This window comes from Heterodontus francisci, chromosome 3 (genome assembly GCF_036365525.1).
Source record: "Heterodontus francisci isolate sHetFra1 chromosome 3, sHetFra1.hap1, whole genome shotgun sequence".
Taxonomy (NCBI): Eukaryota; Metazoa; Chordata; class Chondrichthyes; order Heterodontiformes; family Heterodontidae; genus Heterodontus; species Heterodontus francisci.
Genome location: NC_090373.1, coordinates 53,283,341 through 53,305,525, shown reverse-complemented (window position 1 = coordinate 53,305,525; position 22,185 = coordinate 53,283,341). Strand labels below are relative to the sequence as shown.

General features: G+C 43.6%; 1 protein-coding gene across 12 annotated transcripts in view; it reads right to left on the bottom strand.

Annotated features, from left to right (window-relative positions):
* Nucleotides 1-22,185, bottom strand: part of LOC137356372 (doublecortin domain-containing protein 2) — a 198,976-nt gene that overhangs the window by 112,659 nt on the left and 64,132 nt on the right. For all 12 annotated transcript variants that reach the window (XR_010971044.1, XM_068022287.1, XM_068022263.1 and 9 more), the window contains one exon: nt 18,754-18,900. Coding sequence is in view for 11 of the 12 variants with exons in the window: in XM_068022287.1 (XP_067878388.1) it covers nt 18,754-18,900 (147 nt within the window). In the remaining variant the exon portion in view is untranslated. The remainder of the gene's footprint in view (nt 1-18,753; nt 18,901-22,185) is intronic.

The window sequence follows — 22,185 nt, the reverse complement described above, 5'->3', positions numbered from 1 at the left end:
TCCTATGCATTCTTATGTGTTTATGAATTACTTTGAAATGGAGTGACGATAATGTAGTTAAACACTTTGCACACAGCACCATCCCACAAATAGCAATGGCATAATTAACAAGTGATGATTTTCTTGTTGATGCTGATTGAGGGTGGAATGTTTGCAGGATACCAACAGGACTGACTCCATTTCTGTGAACAGTAGGATAGCATCATAAACATCCAATACGAACTAAAGGAACAGGCTGGTGCTGCATGGATTAAATGACTCTTCTGAAGGGATGGCATAGCTGACAATGCATCACTTCCCAGTACTTCACTGGAGTAGCAGAATAGATAATGTGCTCAAATCCTGGAATGAAACTTGAATCTGTAAACCTCTAAGAGTGCCATCAACCAAATCAAGCTGACACTGACAGATTGGTGGGTAAGAAAAATGAAGCACATGTATAGGATGAGCTGCTGGTGAAGGGTGACACTGGCCAGATTTCTGAAGGACAACTGCTTTCAACTAGTAAGGTGTACCATTGTTAATATTGTTAGAGATGGTTATAATACCGGGGGTTTCCTTAGCTTTTCCACTGAAGAGACATGGGATGATTATAGCAAGCAGAACAGTTGTGTAAGTTTTGTTTCTAATAAATTTGCACTGGATATTGCATCAGATAGATTCACAACAATCAAAGTAGAGGCACAAAACTGTAGGATTGTTCTTCTCTGTTTCAATTTGAATAAAAACCACTTCCAACAGAACAAACATAATGTAGCCTAGTGAGTTTACATTTATCTGAAATATATAAACATGTCCACATATTTTGCTAAAGAACATTATAATTGTTTCTATTTAGGAACGCCTATTAATGTTGTATTAATTATATCATTAGTCACTGTCTCTTTGATAATTGCAATTCACATCCAAGTGTCTTTATAACACATGACAATGCAGTCAATAATGCAATGTAATACATGCTTAAGAATTTTCCCATCTTAATGATGATTGTATTAACACACAATTCCTCACAAATGTTTTATTGATTTAAATTGCATAATCATTTAATAGCTTGAAATGTAAATTAGCAACAAAAATGAGTAAGTTACCACAACTTAATTCAGCCTTCCTATAAGTCATTTGGATCATTCTCTGCCTGTGAGTTACAGATCTTGCTATCTACATCACAATGATGCAGTAAAGTAGGTTGAACTCTTTGAAGGTTGGGCTGAGGTATATTATTGGTAGAGAGTAAAGAGAGCTTTAGTTTAATTCTAACTTTCTACTTAACCTGGAATGATGCTAACGTTGGGTGCCTTGAGTCGCAAGTGATTACACTACCTTCAACAAAAAAGTCTTTAAGACATAGTTAAATATCGTTTATGCACTCAAGATGGCACAGTGTCAGTGTCCCATTTATGTTCTGCTTTGTCAGCTTAGCTCAGTTGGTGGAACTTCCATTTCTGAGACAAATGATTGTAAGTTCAAGCTCCATTTGAACAGATAATATAGGCTGACATGTCAGTGCAGTACTGAGGGAGTGCTGCAATGTTGGAAACTTGTCCTGTGGATAAGAGGTTAAGTCAAGGTTGTGTTTACCAGTAAGGTGATTCTTAAAGACTCTTTTTGAAGATGAGCAGAGAATTCTTTCAATGTCCTGCTCATTCTGCCCTCAAATAATACCACCAAAAAATATATAGATCATTTAGTTATCTTAATTCTGTTTGTGTCATCTTGCTGTTCACAAAATGGCTGCAATGTTCACCGACTTAGCAACAATAAGAGTACTGCAAATATTATTCATTGTATGAACATCCTGGACTACATAATAAGACACTATATAAATGTAATTTCTCTCTTTATTTTAGTGAATAACCCTTTTGTTAAACAAAATATTTGCTCCATTGAGAAAAGGTTTGGAGGAACCAAAAATGTATAAACTAGCAATAGATAGATGCTCCATGCTGTCTATGGAGGCAACTGGAACATTATGTTCAGGTTTTGCACTCACCTGAGCTATACAAGGCCAGCACTGACAAATTGTCTAAAGTCAGTTCCCAATTAGATAATTAGTGCAAGCTCCCAGTGTGCAAACATGATGGAACCTGCTCAGCAACTGTAATCACAATGGGATCTGCCAAACAACTGGCAACACAATGGGATCTGCTCAGCAAATGCAAACAGAATGGGATCTGCCCAGCCACTGCAAAAACAATGGGAGCTGCCCAGCCACTTCAAACACAATGGGATCTGCCCAGCTACTTCAAACACAATGGGATCTGCCCAGCTACTTCAAAAATGATTAGATCTGCTCATCAAATACAAACATGATTATTTCTGCTCAGCAACTGCAAGCACAATGGGATCTGCTCAACAACTGGTAGCACAATGCACTCTGCTCAGCAAATGCAAATGCAAACAGAATGGGATCTGCCCAGTGTTACTGACAGGTGAGAGATGACAGGGATGGTTCCCCCTGTTTTTACCTCTCGACTGACTGATAACAGTGGGTTTTTTAAAGTTTTTTTTACCCCTGAGTGCTTTCATTATCAAGAACAAACAAATGACAAGCTTTCTTCTAAGTTTAAAAAGATAAATGTTTATTATACAACACTAAAAATGTATGCAACACCCACTCGCACACTCAGACAGATACACGCACTCCAGAAAAGATAGCAATTATAAAGACAACATGCATTAGGTCTGATGATTTATAAAGAGTTCTCTGTTAAACTTGCTTTTCCCCAGGGTGAAGATTTGAAACGGTACCGGCCTGTAATCTTTTCCCTTGTACACTGAAGAACGACTTGGGATGTGCAGAAAGACGGATGCGCTGTTGCAGACTATACTTGTTATCGCCCAGCCAAAGCTCAATGTCAAAGTCCTACTACGATTTCTTAGGTAGGGAGATCAAGGCCAATTCCCATCTCTGCCTACATGTAATTCAAAACTGGTAATCTTAGGCAGGGTCCTTTCTCTTTCATGGCATAGATGGATCTCCTTTGGCTGCCCAGAATATACCTTTATAAAAATTCATCATCAGAAACCTAGGGCTGAAATTTACCGGCCCCTCAATGCTGCAGGACGCGGCGCAGGGCTGGTAAAATCCTGCAGGGAGAGGCCCGCCTTGACACGCGACGTCAAGAAGGGCTCGACACATTATCGGCGATGGGGGGCCCTTGTTGCGGACCCCCTGCTGCCAGACGGCAGGCCCTTCTTATACATAAGCAAACCATACCAAATGAGTTGTAAATAAACTTACCTGCAGGCGGTGGCCATCCCATGCTGATATTACGGCCGCCGTTCGTGCTCCGTGTGTCTTCGGGACTCCACACGGAGTTCCGGGCAAGAACTTAGTGGGGAGGGGAGAGCAATAGAACCTTCAGGGCGGGAGGGGTGAAGGAGTGGGGAAAACCATCTTTACTGGCTAATGGAATGGTGCGAAAGAGTTGAGGGTCAAAGGGAACTCATTTTGGGGGGGGGAAAGTTTAAAATACTATTAAAGGTTTCTTATGAGGGAAGAGTGTTATTAATGTTTAATTTACCCATTGGGGGTGGTGGGAGAAGTGATTTCAATCTGACATGACATTGTATGGTTACATCCCGGAACTGGGGACCTTTAAATATTAAAAGGCTACTGAAGGGCTCACAGCCCTTTAAAAATGGTGGCGGCACCTGCACGGTGGCACCGGACGCTGTTGCCGGGGAAGCGGCAGCTGCCCCCTTATGTCATCTGGGGCGGCTGCTCCGCCCCCTCCATTTAAATGAGCCATTGCACGTATCGCGGGGTCTCAGGGATGGTGCATCTGCGCGAGATGCTCACCGTTTTTAGAGTGCACCTCCACGAACCACACACACTCGTAAAATTCAGCCCCTAGTTTCTGTTATGTGACCATAGATTCTCTTTCCATTGTCCTTTTAATGGTTTCTGACGCTGAGGAAATTGTTAGACAATGGAGTCCAGGTGTCATTCATCCTCATCTCACTGTGATAAAGTAGGGCTTGTCACATCCATTCTTTGGAATTTGAGTTTGGAGTCAAAAGTCAACGACAGTATTGTTAACCCAATCAGTTGGAAAGAAGCAGTCATGACCACAGAAAGGTTCATTTGCATTTTAATGATTTCTCAGTGATGCTTCCAGAAAGGTCATTTGTATTTTAATGACTCATCCAAGACGTCCAAACATGAAAAATAGCTCAGGATTCTTGTAGTTCTATGTGTATTGGCAGGAAAGGAAAGGTCATCTGACCTCTTACTTCATTTTGTTTATATGAAAGGTGTCCATTTCAGGTTTACTTCATTAGTTCATTTTATAGTTCATAAGTTCGGATTGCATGGGCGTGACACCAGCCACTGCAAACACAGTGGGATCTGCCCAACAATTGCAAACACAATGGGATCTGCCCAGCCACTGAAAGCACATTGGGATTTCACAACATTAGACTTTAAATATTGGAAAAAATCTACCAAGATGAATTTCTCACCTTAGAAGCTCATTATAATGAGCTCTGGACATCAAACAAAAATGTTTAAAAACATTGATAATAAGACTAAATTTTAAAAAGTGAACAGTCTGCAATAATAGCCATAAAATGAATGCAAAATAATTTCCCCCCAAAAAGGGCAGTTGTGGAAATATTAATATGTTTGTACTAACTTTAGTTTTCATTTATCTAGTCTTCTTCGTTGGCCTCCATATCTCGAGAGACAATGGGTAAGCGCCTGGAGGTGGTCAGTGGTTTGTGAAGCAGCGCCTGGAGTGGCTATAAAGGCCAATTCTAGAGTGACAGGCTCTTCCACAGGTGCTGCAGAGAAATTTGTTTGTCGGGGCTGTTACACAGTTGGCTCTCCCCTTGCGCCTCAGTCTTTTTTCCTGCCAACTTCTACCCATCAGAAATGCATACTAGCATCCGCTGCAATTCTTGCCACAAAAAAATGTAAAAATAAAAAAGGTTTATTATTGATGAATCTGAATATTTTTAGCTGCAAATAAATACTTAAAAAATATCGGATTTCCACAAAAATACAGAATTGAAGAGCTAGAAAAGCTTCTTAAAAATTGAAGCCACACAAATTGGGCTGGATTTTGATTGGCGGCGAGCAGAAAAAATGGCAGCAGGCACGCGCGAGTCACATGTCAAAGAGCTGCCACAATCTCCCGTGCAGCGGCTCATTTAAATAGCCGGGATGGCCGGCCCCCCTCAAATTACATGGAAGGAGCGGTCTGTCCGTCCCCGTCAATGGTGCCAGCAACCTGTGCACAGGTGCTGGCACCATTTTTAAAGGGCAGCTAACCCTGCCGGTCAATTTGAATTTTTAAAGCAGTATCCCCCTAAAATTTATCCAATAAATTTCTAATGCCCCTTTCCCACCCCCAATAACAATGGCATGAACTATTTGCCCTTCCCCACCAAGACACTTACCTTTAAAACCTGACCTTTCCCCAGCAAACTGCACAAAGTTGAAAGTTCACCTCTTTCCAACATCCCCTAGATCTATTACGTTTATTTGACCCTGTGCCCCTTGCACTGAAAATCTTAATTCCTCGCTCCTCCCCACCAGTGGCACACCGGCTTCCCCCACATGGGGAATTGAAAGCGCGAGATTGCCGGCTGCCACGCCAAAGATCGCAGCGAGCCCGTAAGATTTCAGGTAAGTTTATTTAAATTTATTCATGTTATTCATTTAAGTATTGAAATGCTGTTCCCGTCGCCCAGCAGCCAGGGGGCGCCACAGAGCCTTGCCGCCGCAGGGAAAATCGAGCTGGGCCTTCCTGGGCTCAGCTTCCGTCGCGGGCCGCTGCCAGACCCATATTCTGGCCCATCCTGCTACAGGGCCCAACATCGTGGACTTGGTAAAATCCAACCCATTGAGAGGAGAATGGTAAGTTTTGTTTAATGTAATAAAATTATAGAGAAATAAATAAATAAACATTATAAAGGCATCACGCATAATATTATAACTGTTACATTTTGTGAATCACATGGACACGAGATCGGTGAATCTAAACGGTGGGTTCTTTTATTGAAGATACCAACTTATTTACAGCAATACTGGGAAGGTGATTTCTCATGTCTTATTCCTGTGACTGCTTCCAGCAAGTACTTAGGGCTCACATAGGTCTATACATCACACCCTTCTCAAGGACAATTCGGGATGGGCAATAAACGCTGGCCTAGCCAGCGACGCCACATCCCATCAACGAAGAAAATAAATCCTGTCTGCTGATGATCGACCATTTCAGATACCCCTTAAAGCAATACTGCAACACTTAAAGCAATACCACATAAAGCCTGGCTCGGGTATAAAATTAAAACCCGACCCAGGCCCGACCCGACTACAGCCAACCCGAACCCGACCCAGGCCCAGTTCGTTTAATTTATTTTTCGCGCCCAACCTGACACAAATATCCTTCATCCGTTCCGGCAGCAGACTGTTCCTGCAGATGGAGTTGTGGGGAATCATGGGTAAGCCTGATCCCGTGACTTCCCGGAAGCAGCACCGTCCTGCCCGAGCCAACCCGAGCCCGAAAGCTGGACTCGGAATATAGACCCGACCCGAACCCTACACATGTCGTCGGGTCTAGTCGGGTTCAGGTTGGGTAGCCAGGCTTCAATACCACAACAATAATCAATGGTGTTCCGCTTGCCCATTCTCTAGACGACACTCTCAGGCTCGTGAAGGTTCACCTATTCACTGACAAACTTGGAGGAATTTGCCCTGCTGACTGGAAGGCTGGCCACGATACCATCAAGCCTGATGTGCATGACAGCAAAAAGTTCTTCAAGGAACAGTCCTAGATATTTGGTCCAGCATTCATACCGGGCATTGAATAAGAGTAAATACTGTATTTTTGTCATGAAGGCACTTGTGAAGATCTATGTTGAGACTATTACACCCGAGAGTGTTGAATGTCAGTGTTGTTCCAACATCTGTGCTCTAAGCAACAAGAACCAGTCATACTCCTACAAAACGATTTTTTAACTGTGAAAGAAAACCTTACTAGTTCTTACCAATTTAAAATTAAAGATCACAAAACCTGTAAAAATAACATTTCCAGAAAACTAACAGAAACTAACCATAAATTTGCCACAGTTGTTAACCATCTGTAGTCTTCAGGAATTAAAGATTAATATCTGGACACTGCTGTAAGCAATGTGGGAGAAAAATCATAGGGACTTCTTATTTTCTTGAACACTTTTATTTAGTAGTGATATAAATACTGAAGATGAAAAATTGGAAGTATGACTGGGCTGGGCAGTCAGAGGGGGTAATTCATGTGATGAAACCTCCTGGTATAAATCCAACCAGAACTGGCAACTCTACATATATATCTTAATATCAGCTGCCACGTGAAACACCAGGCTGGGCAAATCTGTGAAAAGCAAATAAAAATTCCTACCACAATACCATCTACTGGCATCAGGACTGCAGGTACTATCATGGAGTTTTACTATAACAGCATTATTTACATTAAAGTTTTCAATGGAACATATAGCCACATGCCAAAGTTAATATACAAGATATTTGAATGCTGGCTCCAAGATGCATCGTTTATCAGAGCTCAAATTACTAGGGTTACATCAGGGTTGTCCAACATATGGCCCTCGGGCCAGGATCCAGCCCGCCAAATGTTTCAATCTGGCCCGCGGAGGTAAACTGTGTTGGGCCATTCCTTATCCTCACCAGGGGTCTGTAACTGATAATTTCAGAGATTTCTTCTCCCAAACTGGCTTTTCAAAACATTGCAAGTCAGTTTCACAGCTGACAGATACTGCGAGTGGGAACTGCGGTTTCTGAAATTCAGACAGATTCGGGGTTTTCCGGTGGATTCCGATTCTGATTTAAAAGCCTGCCAGAAAACCCCGAAGCTGTCCAAAGTTCAGAAACCGCTGTTACCACTGTCAGCACCTGTCAGCTATGAAACTGACTTGCGATTTTTAAAAAATCTGAGCAACCACAAAGCCGCTCTGCTGAGTGTTCCTGCTCTCCGCAACTGTCAGAGAGAGAGAGAGGCAGGGGGAGAGAGAGAGAGAGAGGCAGGGGGAGAGAGAGAGAGAGAGGCAGGGGGAGAGAGAGAGAGAGAGAGGCAGGGGGAGAGAGAGAGAGAGAGAGGCAGGGGGAGAGAGAGAGAGAGAGAGACAGAGAGAGAGAAGGGAGAGAGACAGAGAGAGAGAAGGGAGAGAGACAGAGAGAGAGAAGGGAGAGAGACAGAGAGAGACAGAGAGAGAGGGGACAGAGGGGGGGGTGAGGGGAGAGAGGAGAGAAGGTGGGGTGAAAGAGAGGGGGGTACAAAGAGAGAGGGGATGGGGACAGACAAAGAGAAGGGGGCAGAGAGAGAGAGGGGGACAGGGTGAGAAAGAGGGGGGACGAGGGGCACAGAGAGAGGGGGCAACACAGAGAGCAAAGATGACATGGGGGACACAGAAAGGGGGGACACAGGGAGAGAGCGAGACAGACAGGGAGAGACAGTGATCAAGATCATTCCTGACAGATGGACATCTATCCGTAATACTCCGCATCGCTACAAGAAGTGTGCAGGCAAACATTGACTACTTGTGCAAGCAAAAATTGCCAGGTATCTCTCTAAATCAATAGCCAACATAGTGACGAGAAAGTAAGTCAATAAATTTATCTTCTCATTTAAAGCTTCTTCACAAAAATGCACATTTGTTGTTGTTTTGATTAATAGTAAGATAAATTTTTAATGCCTTTATCTTTCCGAAATTGTCTCGCTGGCCCCCTAGGAAAGAGAAAAGTTGTAATGTGCCCACCCCCCCATGCAAAAAGGTGGACAACCCTAGGTTATATGAAGAGTGGGGGTGGGGAGAGGAAGCTTGTGTGCAGGATAAATGCTGACATAGATCAGTTATGTCAAATGGCCTGTTTCTGTGCTTTGGACACGATGTAATTCCATGTAACTATGAAATATATACTAGGCATACCAGCCATGAAACTGCACAAGACTACAACCAGTCTCCTGCTGCAACTTTGACAAGAGAGAGCGGAAACCCCAGAGAATGGCCATTTGCAGCTGTTTACAATGCTTCTCTGGGGTTTCCACCAGGCTTACACCAAAGCTATAACAGGAGACCAGAGGTAGACTGACAGAAATTCATTATGATAACATAAGATAAGATAGATTACATCTCTTTATCAGCATGTTCAGTCTAATTGATTTGTAGTACAGCATGAGACATCGGCCCGAATTTTATGTTGCCATAAAAAAATGGTGGCCTGCATGCGCAGGCTTTACTCCATAGAGCCACCGCAATATTAAACACAGTGGCTCATTTACATGGCTGGGATAGCCTGCAACCCCCCTCCCCCGCCCCAGATGACGTGGAAGGGGCGGACGCTTCGTCCCCGGCAACGGCGTCTGGTGCCACTGTGCAGGCACCAGTGCCATTTTTAAAGGGTTTCCAGTCCTTACATTTAATTTAAATTTTTAAAACAATAGTGTTACAAGAGGTTTTATTTTTGTATTAAAAGCTTAGACTTCTGTGTGTTTTAAAAACTGAAAATGGATTTTCAGTGGATTTGGACACCTGCAAATAGCTGGAATTATCTGTTGTTGACTTTGCATGCAAGAATAGGATAAGCAAGCAATTTCAAGGAAACAGCAAGGGGTTTTGACCTCATAAGAGCAGCACTTTGAATGACAGGGGAGACACTCTGTCTGGTCATGTGATCAGCTCAGGAAGGCTTTTTGCTTTCACTTTGGACTTTTAAAAACCAGTGAGTTGGACAAAGAACTTAGACCTAACCTGCCTGGACACTAAAGAAAAAGACCTCTCTTTGTAAAGGAAACTTGCATCTCTTGAAAAGAAATCTTGCATTTGAAAGGTGGCAGATTCCTATTGCCTCCTGTCTCTGAAGAATTCCTGCATCCAGTGTGATACCTGTTGTCTCCTGTGTTTTGGGAAATCCTGGAACCTACTGAAAGCTTCTACTGCTGTGTTGCTGCTGTGAGTCCTGAGCAGACCAGTTGCTGCACCCCTGCTGAAAGACCTAGTGATGCCTCCTGTAATCAAATTGCCTTGAACACCTACCCATCAAAGACTATTCATCAGGCTCGCCTGGAAAGACTTTGAGTGGCATCTGAATATTTGACTCTGGGACACCTCACTCAACCGAAGATTCCTACCAGAAAGTGATGAACTGATTTATTTTTATTAATCTTTCTATTCCCAAGAAACAGCTGGAAACCAAAATCCTTTTTCCCCTGTTAACTGTAATTTTTTCAATGTATGCGTGTTTGCATGAGGGCAGAGGAACTACGGAGCTTTGCATATACAGAGGTTTGTCTCATTAGTAGTTAAGACTTATTATTTCTTTTCTAAATAAATAGTTAATATTGTTGTTTAAAGAAACCTGGTTTGGTGTTCTTTATTTTGGGGTACAAATAGTGTGTCTAATTCAGTAGGTGGGAACTTTATTTGATATGCTATGACATATGGAGTAGTGGAACTGAATTAACAGTGCATTTCTCCCACTTTGGTAGTAACATATTAATTGGGGGCTCTTGCAGCATCAAAATACAATGCTAATAATGTTAATTGTGAGGGGAGTAATAATTGAAAGAGAAAAAATAAAGGAACCGAGTTTCTTGTGTAATAGGGTAAAGTCTACAACACTGGTATGGCATTAACAGTTGCTGCAGCTTTTCTGGGAAAGGAGAATGTGTCCCTCAGTGACTTGAAAACTTTAACCAAGTTAAACTAAAGATTTGGCAGCACAATTGGGGTTAGAATTGAAATCAGGTGCTCAAAAGCAGAAATAATTGATGTAATAGCCCAACATCTGAAAATGGAAGAAGAAGATAGTAAGTGAGAGAGTGATGCAGTAGAATTAGCTAAACTTCAGTTACAAATGAAACAACTTGAGACTGAAAAAGAATTGAAAAAACTTGAAATGGAAAAAGAGGGAAGGGAGAAGGAGAGAGCATTTCAGAAAGAAAGAGAAGAAATGGAATTCAAATTAAGAGAGATGGAACTAAGACACAAGGGTAGTTTTGACTCCAGGGAAAGTTCTGGTCAGGAAGAAACTGAATCCAGTCCTGGGCCCAGCAAAAAGCTGTTTACATTTATGCAAGCTCTCCCTATGTTTGAGGAAAGGGACATAGAGGCATTTTTCATTTCCTTTGAAAAAATGTCCAAACAAATGTCATGCAGACCCCCACCTGTCAAGAATGTGTCATATTAATTTTGTCATATAAACATTGATTTTAAACTGTTGCTGGGAAGAAGAGAAGGCCTGTTACTAGGGCTGCCAGACACTTAGCTGAAAAACATTTGCCTACTGACCGACGGTGCTTGTGGAGACAAAGGACCATTCCCTGACACATGCAACCCACAATGGATTTTGATCACCAGACATTGAAGGTGTAAGGAAGAGCATTCCAGCGACTGCTAAGATGATATAATCCACAAAAGCCAGGACTGGTTAAACCAGATGGTCACATGACTAACTGGCTGGTCCAGGGTTTTTTGAACAAGCCACAGAGTTTTTGAACTCAGAAAGACTGTTTGCAACTGGAGTGAGAAGACCTTTCCTGTATGCTCCCATCTCTTTCTCACAAGCCTCTGGACTCACTGAGGACACATGAACTTCAAGAGAGAAAAGTCTCCTACATCAAACAAGGTTTAAGAAGAATACTGGGCCTCAATGAAAAGCAAGACCTATCTACAATCAAAGACTTTACAGCGAGTTCGAAGAACAGTAGCCTCTTCAGAAGTAACATCTTCAGATATTGCCTCAAACTTTTCCACTTTATGTCTTCTGCTCTTTCCTGTCTCTATCTGCAAGTGTGTATTGCATATGTATGCTAGCGTGGGCATACCACGTATCCTTAGGCATTAACCGAATTGACGTTAAGTTTAATAAAGTTCAACCTTTTTCTTTAAACCTAAGAAAACCTGTTTGGCTGGTTTCTTTGCCTTATAATTGGAAGTGATTGAACAAGGAGTTACTAAGGGGGAGTTTAAAAAAATGGTGCGTTTAAAATTAAATCCTGTTACAGTAAGACCAGGTGAAGGCTGAGAGGGAACCCTAGACCCCCTTTCTCACCTGGTTGTAACACAAATGAAATGGCCAAAGGAAAGCTGGACACTGCTTATGCAAAGCAGGTTGATGGGCAGAGCTCATGAAGTTTATGCCATGCTTTCTGAAGAGGCTTCTGCAGATTATGAGATGGCAAAAAAGGCTATTCTCACTGCATATGAGTTAATCCCTGAAGCTTACCAACAAACGTTTCAGAACCTCCGGAGATTGGCTGGGCAGACTTAAGTAGAATTTTAGAGGGTAAAGCAAATTAATTTTGATTATTGAATACGGGCAGTAAAGATGGAAGCCATATATGAGAACCTTAGAGAATTGATTCTCTGGGAAGAGTTTAAAAACTTCAATCCCTCCAGTAGTGAGAACTCATGTAGAGAACCAGAAGGTTTCAAAAGCCAGGCAAGCAGCAGAAAAAGCTGATGATTTTGAGCTTGTGCATAAGCCAAAACCGTTTGTCTGTCACCCCCACAAACCAGAGAAAGATAGAAGGTGGGAAATTGAAAGGAAAGCAAGTAGCTGGGGACAAGAAGGAACAGCTGGGAACAGCCCAGGATCCCCTCCTCAGGCCAGAGAGGAAGGTTCTGAGGGTAGAAGTGAGGTCCACAGGCTGAAGTGTTATCATTGCCACAAGATGGGACATCTTTGTTCAGAATGCTGGAAGTTGCGAGGTAAACCCCTGGGACTTGTTGGGGTAGATAAAGCTAATGCAGAGAAAGGGGCTCTGACTGAGTGTACTGCAGACCATACTGTAGTGTTGATGGTAGCTGTAAAACCAGATACAAAAACCAAAGTGAGTATAGGGGTTGAGAATAATATAGCTGATAGTTATAGAGGATTATTGTCAAAAGGAAAAGCAACTCCATATCCCTCAAGTGAGGCAGGCAACATTATGTTTAGGGATACAGGAGCAACCCAAATTCTTTTGCTAGGGAAAGGTATAATAATAAAGTTTTAGTGAATGGTATTGGCAGGGAGTATATACCTTTACCTTTGTATAGACTGCACCTAGAGTGTGACCTAATGTCTGGGATGGTAACCATCGGAGTTGTCCAAAGTTTGCTGGTAGAGGGAATTGACCTACCCCTAGTGAATGATTTGGTCGGAGCAGAAGTATCAGTTTCTCCTGTAGTCACAGAGAAACCGTGAAGTTAAAGAAACAGAACAATTACAGGAACAAATTCCAGGATTGTTTCCTGCGTGGGTAGTAACCCAAGCAATGGCTAAACAGGTTCCATTGTCGGAGGTAAAATTGGCAACACAGACAGATAGCCAAGTATCTCAAACTCTCCTTGGGGATTTAGATAATCCAAATGAGATGTTTAACAAATCTTCTTTAATCAAAGCACAACAAGCTGATCCAGAGTTACATAGAATAGCACAGTTGGCTGTGATAGAAGCTGAGGCAAAAGGAGTTCCAGAAGGTTATTATGTTGAAGACAGGGTTCTGATGAGGAAATGGAGACCACCTCATAGAGCACCTAAATATCGCTGGGAATTATTAAGGTTAGCGCATGACATTCCTTTAGCAGGACAAAAGGGTTGGCAAGATAAATTTTTTGATCGTCACCCCAGATCGCCAGAAAAAGAATCGGCTGTGTCATATCAATATGTTAAAGCAATACTATGACAGGGAGGAGGATAAGCTAGTACAGGTATGTCAGATAATAGGGACAGATGAGAATGAAAGGGGTAGTGAGGATGAGGGCAGAAAGAGGCGGGCCTCTCCCGGAGGCATTTTCATGGCGCTCTCCCACCACAACCCCCAACGACAAGGGAGTCAGTAAAATTCAGCCCATCATCTTCTTTTACCTCAGCCATCAGAGTGAGGCATCCAGACCACAGGCTTGCCATAACTAGCCCTAATGTCATTCCAGGACAGACAGGAAATACTACTGTGATCGTGAAAGGAAGGGTAATATCACTTTTTTTCTTTTCCTCAGGGAGAGATATGAGATTAAGCAAGCCCTAGGCTGAGAAATGGAATCATTTCAAAAGTGGCAGGAGATCAAATGACACAAAACCTGTAAACTTAACAGTATCATCTTTGCAAGAGAGGCATTTGTGTCTCATTCAGAAAATATCAGAAATCTACAAGGGATGGTGCAGTGCGAGTGCACAACCTGAAACTGTTTCTCTCTCTCTCCCACCTCCCCCATTCACCCCTGACCCCACCCATTCTCCTCTTCTGAGTACTCAATCTCTGCCATCCTATGAGGAGGTTCTGACGGAAAAGCAGAGGGAAAGCCACTCCAGGGCTTTTTGCATGTCTGCTTGTCACTGATTCTAGATTAGCATTAATGGAGACATACACACCAACTTGTTCTCTCATGTTTATATTAAAAGGAGAAGTCACACCCGTAGAAGACACAATGTAGCTTCACTAGGAGCTGGGGTCAGACTATAGACAGCCTTGAAGAAACAAGTTATCCAGTGCAACTACTCACCCTAGCACTGTTTAAAGCTTATTCCGTCTATTTGTATACATACGGATATAAATGGCAGTTCACAGGCTTTTAATTTAATGTAGAGACTGGGATGCCAACTACCTAATATATAAAAGCAAAATACTGTGGATGCTGGAAATCTGAAATAAAAACAGATAATGCTGAAAATACTCAGTAGGTCTGGCAGCATCTATGGAGAGAGAAACAGAGTTGACGTTTCAGGTCTGTGCCAACCAGCTAGCCCACCTTGGAATAAGGCCCACATGTGGTCTGCAGGATAAATGGCCAGCACTATTTGTCAAGAATTGACTGGGACCCAAACAGCATCAAGTTCTCAATCTAAGTGTTCAGGCACACCTAATGTGTGTCCATGTCTCTTCTCCTACTCAACCTGCAGGTGCTTGTTCAGAGACTAAGGAATCCCATCTTACAACTTGCCCCCATTCCCATTTCCTGCTTCCATTCACAATGCCCTGCCACATGGTTGAAGGAACTGAGAGGCTGAAATTCTTCTCTGAGATTAGTGGCGAACCGATACGTTTTGCCTGGCACATTTTGGACTCCTGCCATACAGAGGGAGCTCCTGGGTTTTCCACTGTTCCCTCATATAAAAACAGTGCTGCACTCCCAGCATTATTTAGGTCAGTCACTACTAGTGCAGGGGCCAGAATTTTCTGGGCAGGAGCAGAAACATACTGGTGTAGCTGCTTAAAGTGATAACCTGCATTTCCTATTGGCATTGTCAGGCAAACTCCCCACCTGCCAAGATTGAGGCACACATGATTTCGCCACACGAACATTAAAACTTAAAACTGCAAGCCGCTGACTGGAAAGACATTTGCATAGTAACCAACAGTGTTGGAACAATGGAAACCCAGTCGTTGCTTCCCCAATGCACAGAAGAAGTGGCCAGACCAATTTTTGTCACATGACTGACTGACTGACTGTTGGAGGTTTTGAGTTTGAACTTCCAACAGGGAATTTGAAATCAGAAAGCTGTGTGCTCCCGATTGGAACGGAACTTCCTCTCCAGTCCTGCCGGCCTCCATCTCTTTCCCACGGAACTGAATCTTATGAAAACTCGTGAACCTCAACGAGAGAAAAGTATCCTACGTGAACAAGGTTTAAGAACAATACTGGGCCCCAACAAACAGCAAGACTACCTACAATCAAGTGAGCTCGAAGCACAGTAAACAAGAAACTCTTCTGATAGTGCCTCCAACCCCTCTCTACTATATTTTGCTCTCCTGCTTTCTGTCCCTATTTGCATGCATTTATCATGTGTGCATGCTAGCGTGGGCGCGTCGTATATCCGTAGACGTGAACCATATTAGAGTTTAAGTTTTAATAAAATTTCATCGTTGTTCTTTAAACCTCAGAAGACCTTGTGAATTGGTTTCTTTGTCTTGTAATTGTGAACAAGGATTCACAAAAAGGGGGGAGCTCAAAAAACAGTGTGTTCAAAATTAAACCCTGTTACAATAAGACCAGGTGAAGATAGTAACAGACCCCTAGATACCTTTCTCACCTACTCATAACAGTATCAAAGTTTGAAGTTGAGCATTTTCTGCTGTGACATATGCTGAGATAAGACAAGAACCTGTTGATGTCCAGAGGGCAAGCAGGACAGCCTACCTCAGGCTTGAATCTGCTGCATTTACACTGCCGCTACATTATTGGGGTTGATTTTGACCTTTAGGCAGTTGACCAGCCAGCCACCTGCACTTGAAGCACAGACGCCTCCACTTCATTTAGGCAGGCAAGCTGCTGGCAACAAACTGGTGTCTCGATGCAGCCCCACCAGTTTGACGACTACCAATAACAAAACTGCCCCGGCAGCCATCAGAGGGAAGTTCGATGCAGAGGGAGCATTGTGATCACAGAGCGGGTGGGAGCATCTTTCAGGGCAACAGCAGTCCAGATTATTTTTGCAGTGCTCAGAACAGCATTCCGACTCTCCCTGGCTCCACAAAAATAAGTGCCAAGCTTACCTTTTCTCGGCCATTTGGGCTCCATTGCCCATGGATTAGAGATTCCAGCTCTGACCAGTTATCATTTAAAATGGCAATCAGAGTCCTATTTACGTCATGGGACCCCGATTTACATAATAAAAGGCTCTACTGCCTGAAACAGGCAGACACTTAGGATGGTGTTAAACCTCTGGCAAAACGGTATATGACCAGGGATTGGTGATTCCAGAGTCACTCAGAGTAGGCATCTTGGAGAAAATACACCAGGGTCATATGGGCATAACTAAGTGTAGAGAACGGGTCACATTGTCAGTGTCAGAATGATTCCAGGGATGGGGGATTTTAGTTACGAGTTTAGTTTGGAAAAGCTGGGTTTGTTCTCCTTAGAACAAAGGAGATTGAGGGGAGATTTAATAGAAATGTACAAGATTATGACAGGCTTAGATAATGAAAAACTGTTCCCATTAACTAACGGTACAAGGACTAGGGCAAGAGCTGCAGGGAGACTATGAAAAGGTACCTTTTTACACAGCGGGTGGTAAGAACCTGGAACTCACTGCCCATGAGGGCCGTGGAGGCGGAGGCAATCGATGACTTCCAAAGGAAATTGGATGGGATCTTGAAGGAAATAAGCTTGCAGGGCTACCAGGATCAAGCGGGAGAGCGGGACTGACTGAATAGCTCCATGGAGAACCGGCATGGGCTCGATGGGCCGAATGGCCGCCTCCTGTGCTGTAAATGACTCTATGACTCTCTGACTCTAATTGGCAGTATGGCTATTAGCCACATTTTGAGGTCATGAACACCCCATTAATGCCAGGTGAAGTAAGTGTAAGATAGCTCAATAAGACAAGATTTTGCTGAAGCAGTGTGGGGATCCTGTCATCCGGAAGGTTTTCGGATGGCTGGCACTCTCGGGCGGGAGGCAGGACTTCTCCCATGATATTGCCAGGAGGAGGCAATTAAGAGCCGATAGGCGGGGAAGGCAGCCAATTAAGGACGGAGGGCGGCATTCCGCACTGCCGGCCCAATCAGAGATCCGGCAGCTCTGGAGCCTTGGCAGTGCCACTGAGAAAGGTGATTGTGGCTGAGGCAGCCAGGAGAACGTGAGGGCGCCACATGTTGAGGCACCTTCGGAAGGGTGAGCATTAAAAATATTTTTATGTGGGCCAAGCAGGCAGGGCCTGCAGAACAGAGAAGAAACAACTCCAGCGGCAGCATTGGGGCCATGGGGTCATTATTTGCTGCCACCAGCCCCCTTTCTGTGCCATGCAGCCTCCAGCTCTGATGATACCACCCCCCTGGGAAGGCACTGGATGGCCGCCTCCATGCCATTGGCGGTCTCTCCCATCTGGCAGGGGGAGGGGGGGACACTCTGCTACTAACAAAATTCCAGCCGCCCAGGGAAATCGCCTCTAATTGGGCCATTAATCATTCAAATTGGATGCCCACCTCCATTCGGCAAGCGGCCAAGCCGCTGCCATTCCTGTCGCTGGGAAACTTCCCCAGCGGCGGGACTGCATCGGGAAGTCATCGCAATGCAGCTCCCCAGCATTTTACCAGTCCCCCACGCCTCTGCACCCACTACCCGGGCTGGTAAAATTGAGCCCACAGCATGAATGCCCCCTACCTCACGTAAATCTCACAGTCTGCCTTATACCAAGAGATTACAGTCCAACACACTGCAGTTACAACAATATCACAACTTTATCACACTGAGATGTTGATATACTGCCTGCAGTAAAAAATAAGTGATAAAAATATTCTTTTCAGGGCATGCTCAGCAGTTCTAGTCAACAGATATGATCTTAGAGATCTGGCATTTACTTTAAAAATATTAAAATCCAATATCTCACTCCTGAAGAATCTTACACCCAACCTATGAGCAACAGGTAATTTCACTTTGAACAATACAATTTGCGCATTACCACCTCGAAGGACAAGGGCAGCAGATGCATGGGAACACCACCTGCAAGTTCCCTTCCAAGTCACACACCATCTGACTTGGAACTATATTGCTGTTCCTTCACTGTCGCTGGGTCAAAATCCTGGAACTCCCTCCCTAACAGCGCTGTGGGTGTACCTACCCCACATGGACTGCAGCAGTTCAAGAAGGCAGCTCACCACCACCTTCTCAAGGGCAATTAGGGATGGGCAATAAATGCTGGCATAGCCAGTGACGCCCACATCCCGGGAACGAATAAGAGAAATTAATAACACTACTCACTTAGCAAAATTTTAAATACAAATTTATATGCTCAGACATCACAGAACTAATGCTCCAATATTTAGAACTTACCCTTGAGTCTCTCGACCTGTAATTTTCTTCGATAGGGCTTGATAATAGGGCAGCTTCTTGAATTTCTCTGATCCCACGGCCACATAATACTGGTTATTGTCTAATTCCGCAGCACCTAACAAGAGTCTTCCATCCAGTGTGCAGAGTCTGAATATATATAAAAAGTAGAGTTTTACTGTCTTTATTTCAACCACATTTTTAAAGTTACTATTATTGAATGATTAACTTTTTGTACATCGAGGAAAGGTATTAAGTCAAGGAGATGGAGAATGTAAAAAAAATTGGCAGAAAATTGCTGTGATTCACCCAGTTGTTGTAACCTGTTTAGAACTTTATGCTGTTTTTTCAAGGTTCTGCTGGAACCCCCCCCCCCCCACCCCCCAACACACACCACCCCAGTATAAACTCCAGGAATTTGTACCTATTCTCATGATCAAGTACTCTTAAATCAAACAGAATAGAATAGATGCAAGTTATCTTGTGGTCAAAGATCCTGTTGCCCTCCTGGGACCTGGGCACCATTCAGGCAGAGCTCACCTGATTTTCCATTCCCTTCAAGACAAACCCTGAAAGTTCCAGTACAACATAAAGGAGGCGGAGACCCAGTATTGTGGGTCTCCGTCCCAATTTCCTTTCCTTTGCACCCAGAATTGAGCATTCTCCATGTGAAATCCAACCAGGAATTTGGCCCAATTGATCCAATAATGCAGTTTTTGCACACCACCTCTGACTGTACCATTGTTATAATTCCATTTCCTATAACACCAATCATATTCTACATTTTTACTTTCGTTCTTCAGAGATGTTGATGGGTTGCAAAGGCCCCATGTGAAAAGCACTTGGGCAGTTTCAATGCATTATCTAGTGAGGTAAAAGAAAACACTAGAAATTGAAATAAAAAATGCTAAAGAAAAATTGCTTAGCAGGTCATAAGCATCTGAAAGAGAAATAGACAGGTTAATAAATCTGATGGGACCCATCAGCAGACTCCTTTAGTAGTTTATGATGAAGGATTACAGCCGAAGTATTAACTTACCTTGCTGCTTCAGGTGCTAATTAACCTGCTGTGTATTTCTCATTTCTGTACTACATTCTCCATAAACTAACAGGACAACCCAAAAGGGGCAAAGCTCAAATAAGGAACTTGTCAGGCTCACTCCTCTGGGAATTGGCTGGCATTGTACTGCTCGCCTTCATGAACACTGAAACATTAAAATTATTTCCCAACAAAGCAACATTATTAGCAGATAGAAAAAAAAAATTTCCTAATTATTGACAGATCATGGAAAGTCTCTTGCCCCGGCCCCTCATCCACTGTTGGATTGTAATGTTATTCTTTCAAGCGAATCCATTGGGGTTAATTCAGATTCCCTTGAAAGCAGAGTGGCTGCCTCTGCCAAATAGCAAGGGGTTCGGAGCAGACAAGCTTGGTACTGCACAGGGGGGGTGTAATGATCTTGGGCTGGATTTTACAGCCATCCACTGATGTCGGGGGTCGTAACAGGGGGCGGGGGGTGCAGGAAAATGTCTCCGGGAGATGCCCGTCACAGCCCCGACAGCGGCGGCAAGGCCTCATGGTGGCCCACCCACTGTTTGGCGACAGGTACAGTATTTACATAATCAAAAAAATGCAAATTAATGAATTAAATACGCACCCGCTCCAGCTGCCTGTTCCAGCGTCATATTGGTGGCAGCGGCTCGCACTTCAGTGCCTTCGGATCTCCATTCAGAGATCTGATGCAGGACTCTGGTGGGGAGGGGGGAGCAGGCAAGTATTTCAGTGTTAGGGGGTGGGGGGGAGCGGCATAAAACTAATATGATTGGTGGAGGGGATGGTGGGAAGGTGTTGAAGTTAGAAGTCTAGGACCTTCAGGAGGGGAAGGTCAGGTACACAAGGTAAGTATTTGTGGGGAGCGGGAGAGGGCAAAGAATGAACTGTGTGGTTATTGGGGGTGGGAGGGGGCTAGAAACATTTATTTAATTTTTCTAAATAAATTTTAAATGCATATACCTTTAAAAATTGAAATTGTATTGTAGGGCTCAAAGCCCTTTAAAAATGGCCTCAGCGCCTGCACAGTGGCGCCTGACACCGTTGCTGGGGACGGACCTCCCGCCCCCTCCATGTCATTGGGGGGGGGGGGCACGGTTCACCCCGACCATTTAAATGAGTTGTCACGCTGAATATCGCGGCGGCTCCGTTTGAGTGGACCGCGTGGGGGAACTAAATCCCCTTGTCTTGGCATCATTAAAACTCATTTACTCATTATTCCACATGTCAGTGTCTGAATAAAAGATTGCACAAAACACAGAAACAAAGCAAAGAAACTGTGGGTGCTGGAAATTTGAAATAGAAGCAGGAAAATTTCTGGAAATACTCAACAGGTCAGGCATCAGGTGTGCTCTCTCCACAGATGCTGGACTGCTCATGGACTGCAGCGATTCAAGGCAGCAGCTCACCCCCACCTTCTCGAGGGCAATTAGGGATGGGCAATAAATGCTGGCCTAGCCAGCAACGCCCACATCCCATGAATGAATAAAAAATGCTGCCTGACTTAATGAGTTCTGACTTCCACCATTTTCTGTTCCTATCTCACAACACACAGGTAGCACAGTCTGCATCGATAAACCATTCCATATAGTTTGGAAGAAGTGTTTGTAAACTTGAACAGTTTACTCAGAAATAAATACCTATTATGTGTTACTGTGTTGACCAATCTAGCATATAAAAACATTTATTCATCATCAGAAGACGTCAGTTCTTCTCCTTTGAACAGAACCAGGACAAATGTCCTCACAGGGTGGTTTTCTAGTGCTTTTGGGAATGGTTTAAACTAACTTAGAAGGTGGGTGGGAACCAGGATATGGCATTCGGAAGGATAAACAAGGTGTGCAAAGAATTGGAAAAGACAGGTAGCACTACAGTAAGAAATAGTAAGGCATTGAGTGGGATCAAAGCAAGAAGGAATGCATTAAGGTCTAAATTAAGTTTGCAGTGCATGTATGTAAAGGCACGATGCATGGTAAATAAGGTTGGTGAGCAGCAGGCGCAGATAGCCACATAGGAATATGATGTCATGGTGATAATAGAGACTTGGCACAAAAAAAAAGGACAGCACTAGGTACTAAATATTCCTGCATACAAGGTTTGAAGGATAGATAGTGTTACGACCAGGTGAGAAAGGTTTCTAGGGTTCCCTCTCAGCATTCACCTGGTCTTACCATAACAGGGTTTAATTTTAAACACACCATGTTTTTAGCTCCCCCTTGGTGAATCTTTGTTCACCGCTTTCCAATTATAAGGCAAAGAAACCAGGACAAACAGGCTTTCTCAGGTTTAAAGAAGAAAAGTTGAAATTCATTAAACTTAAACTCTAATTCGGTTAACGCCTACAGATACACACCACGCCCCAAACCAGCATGCATACGCAATAC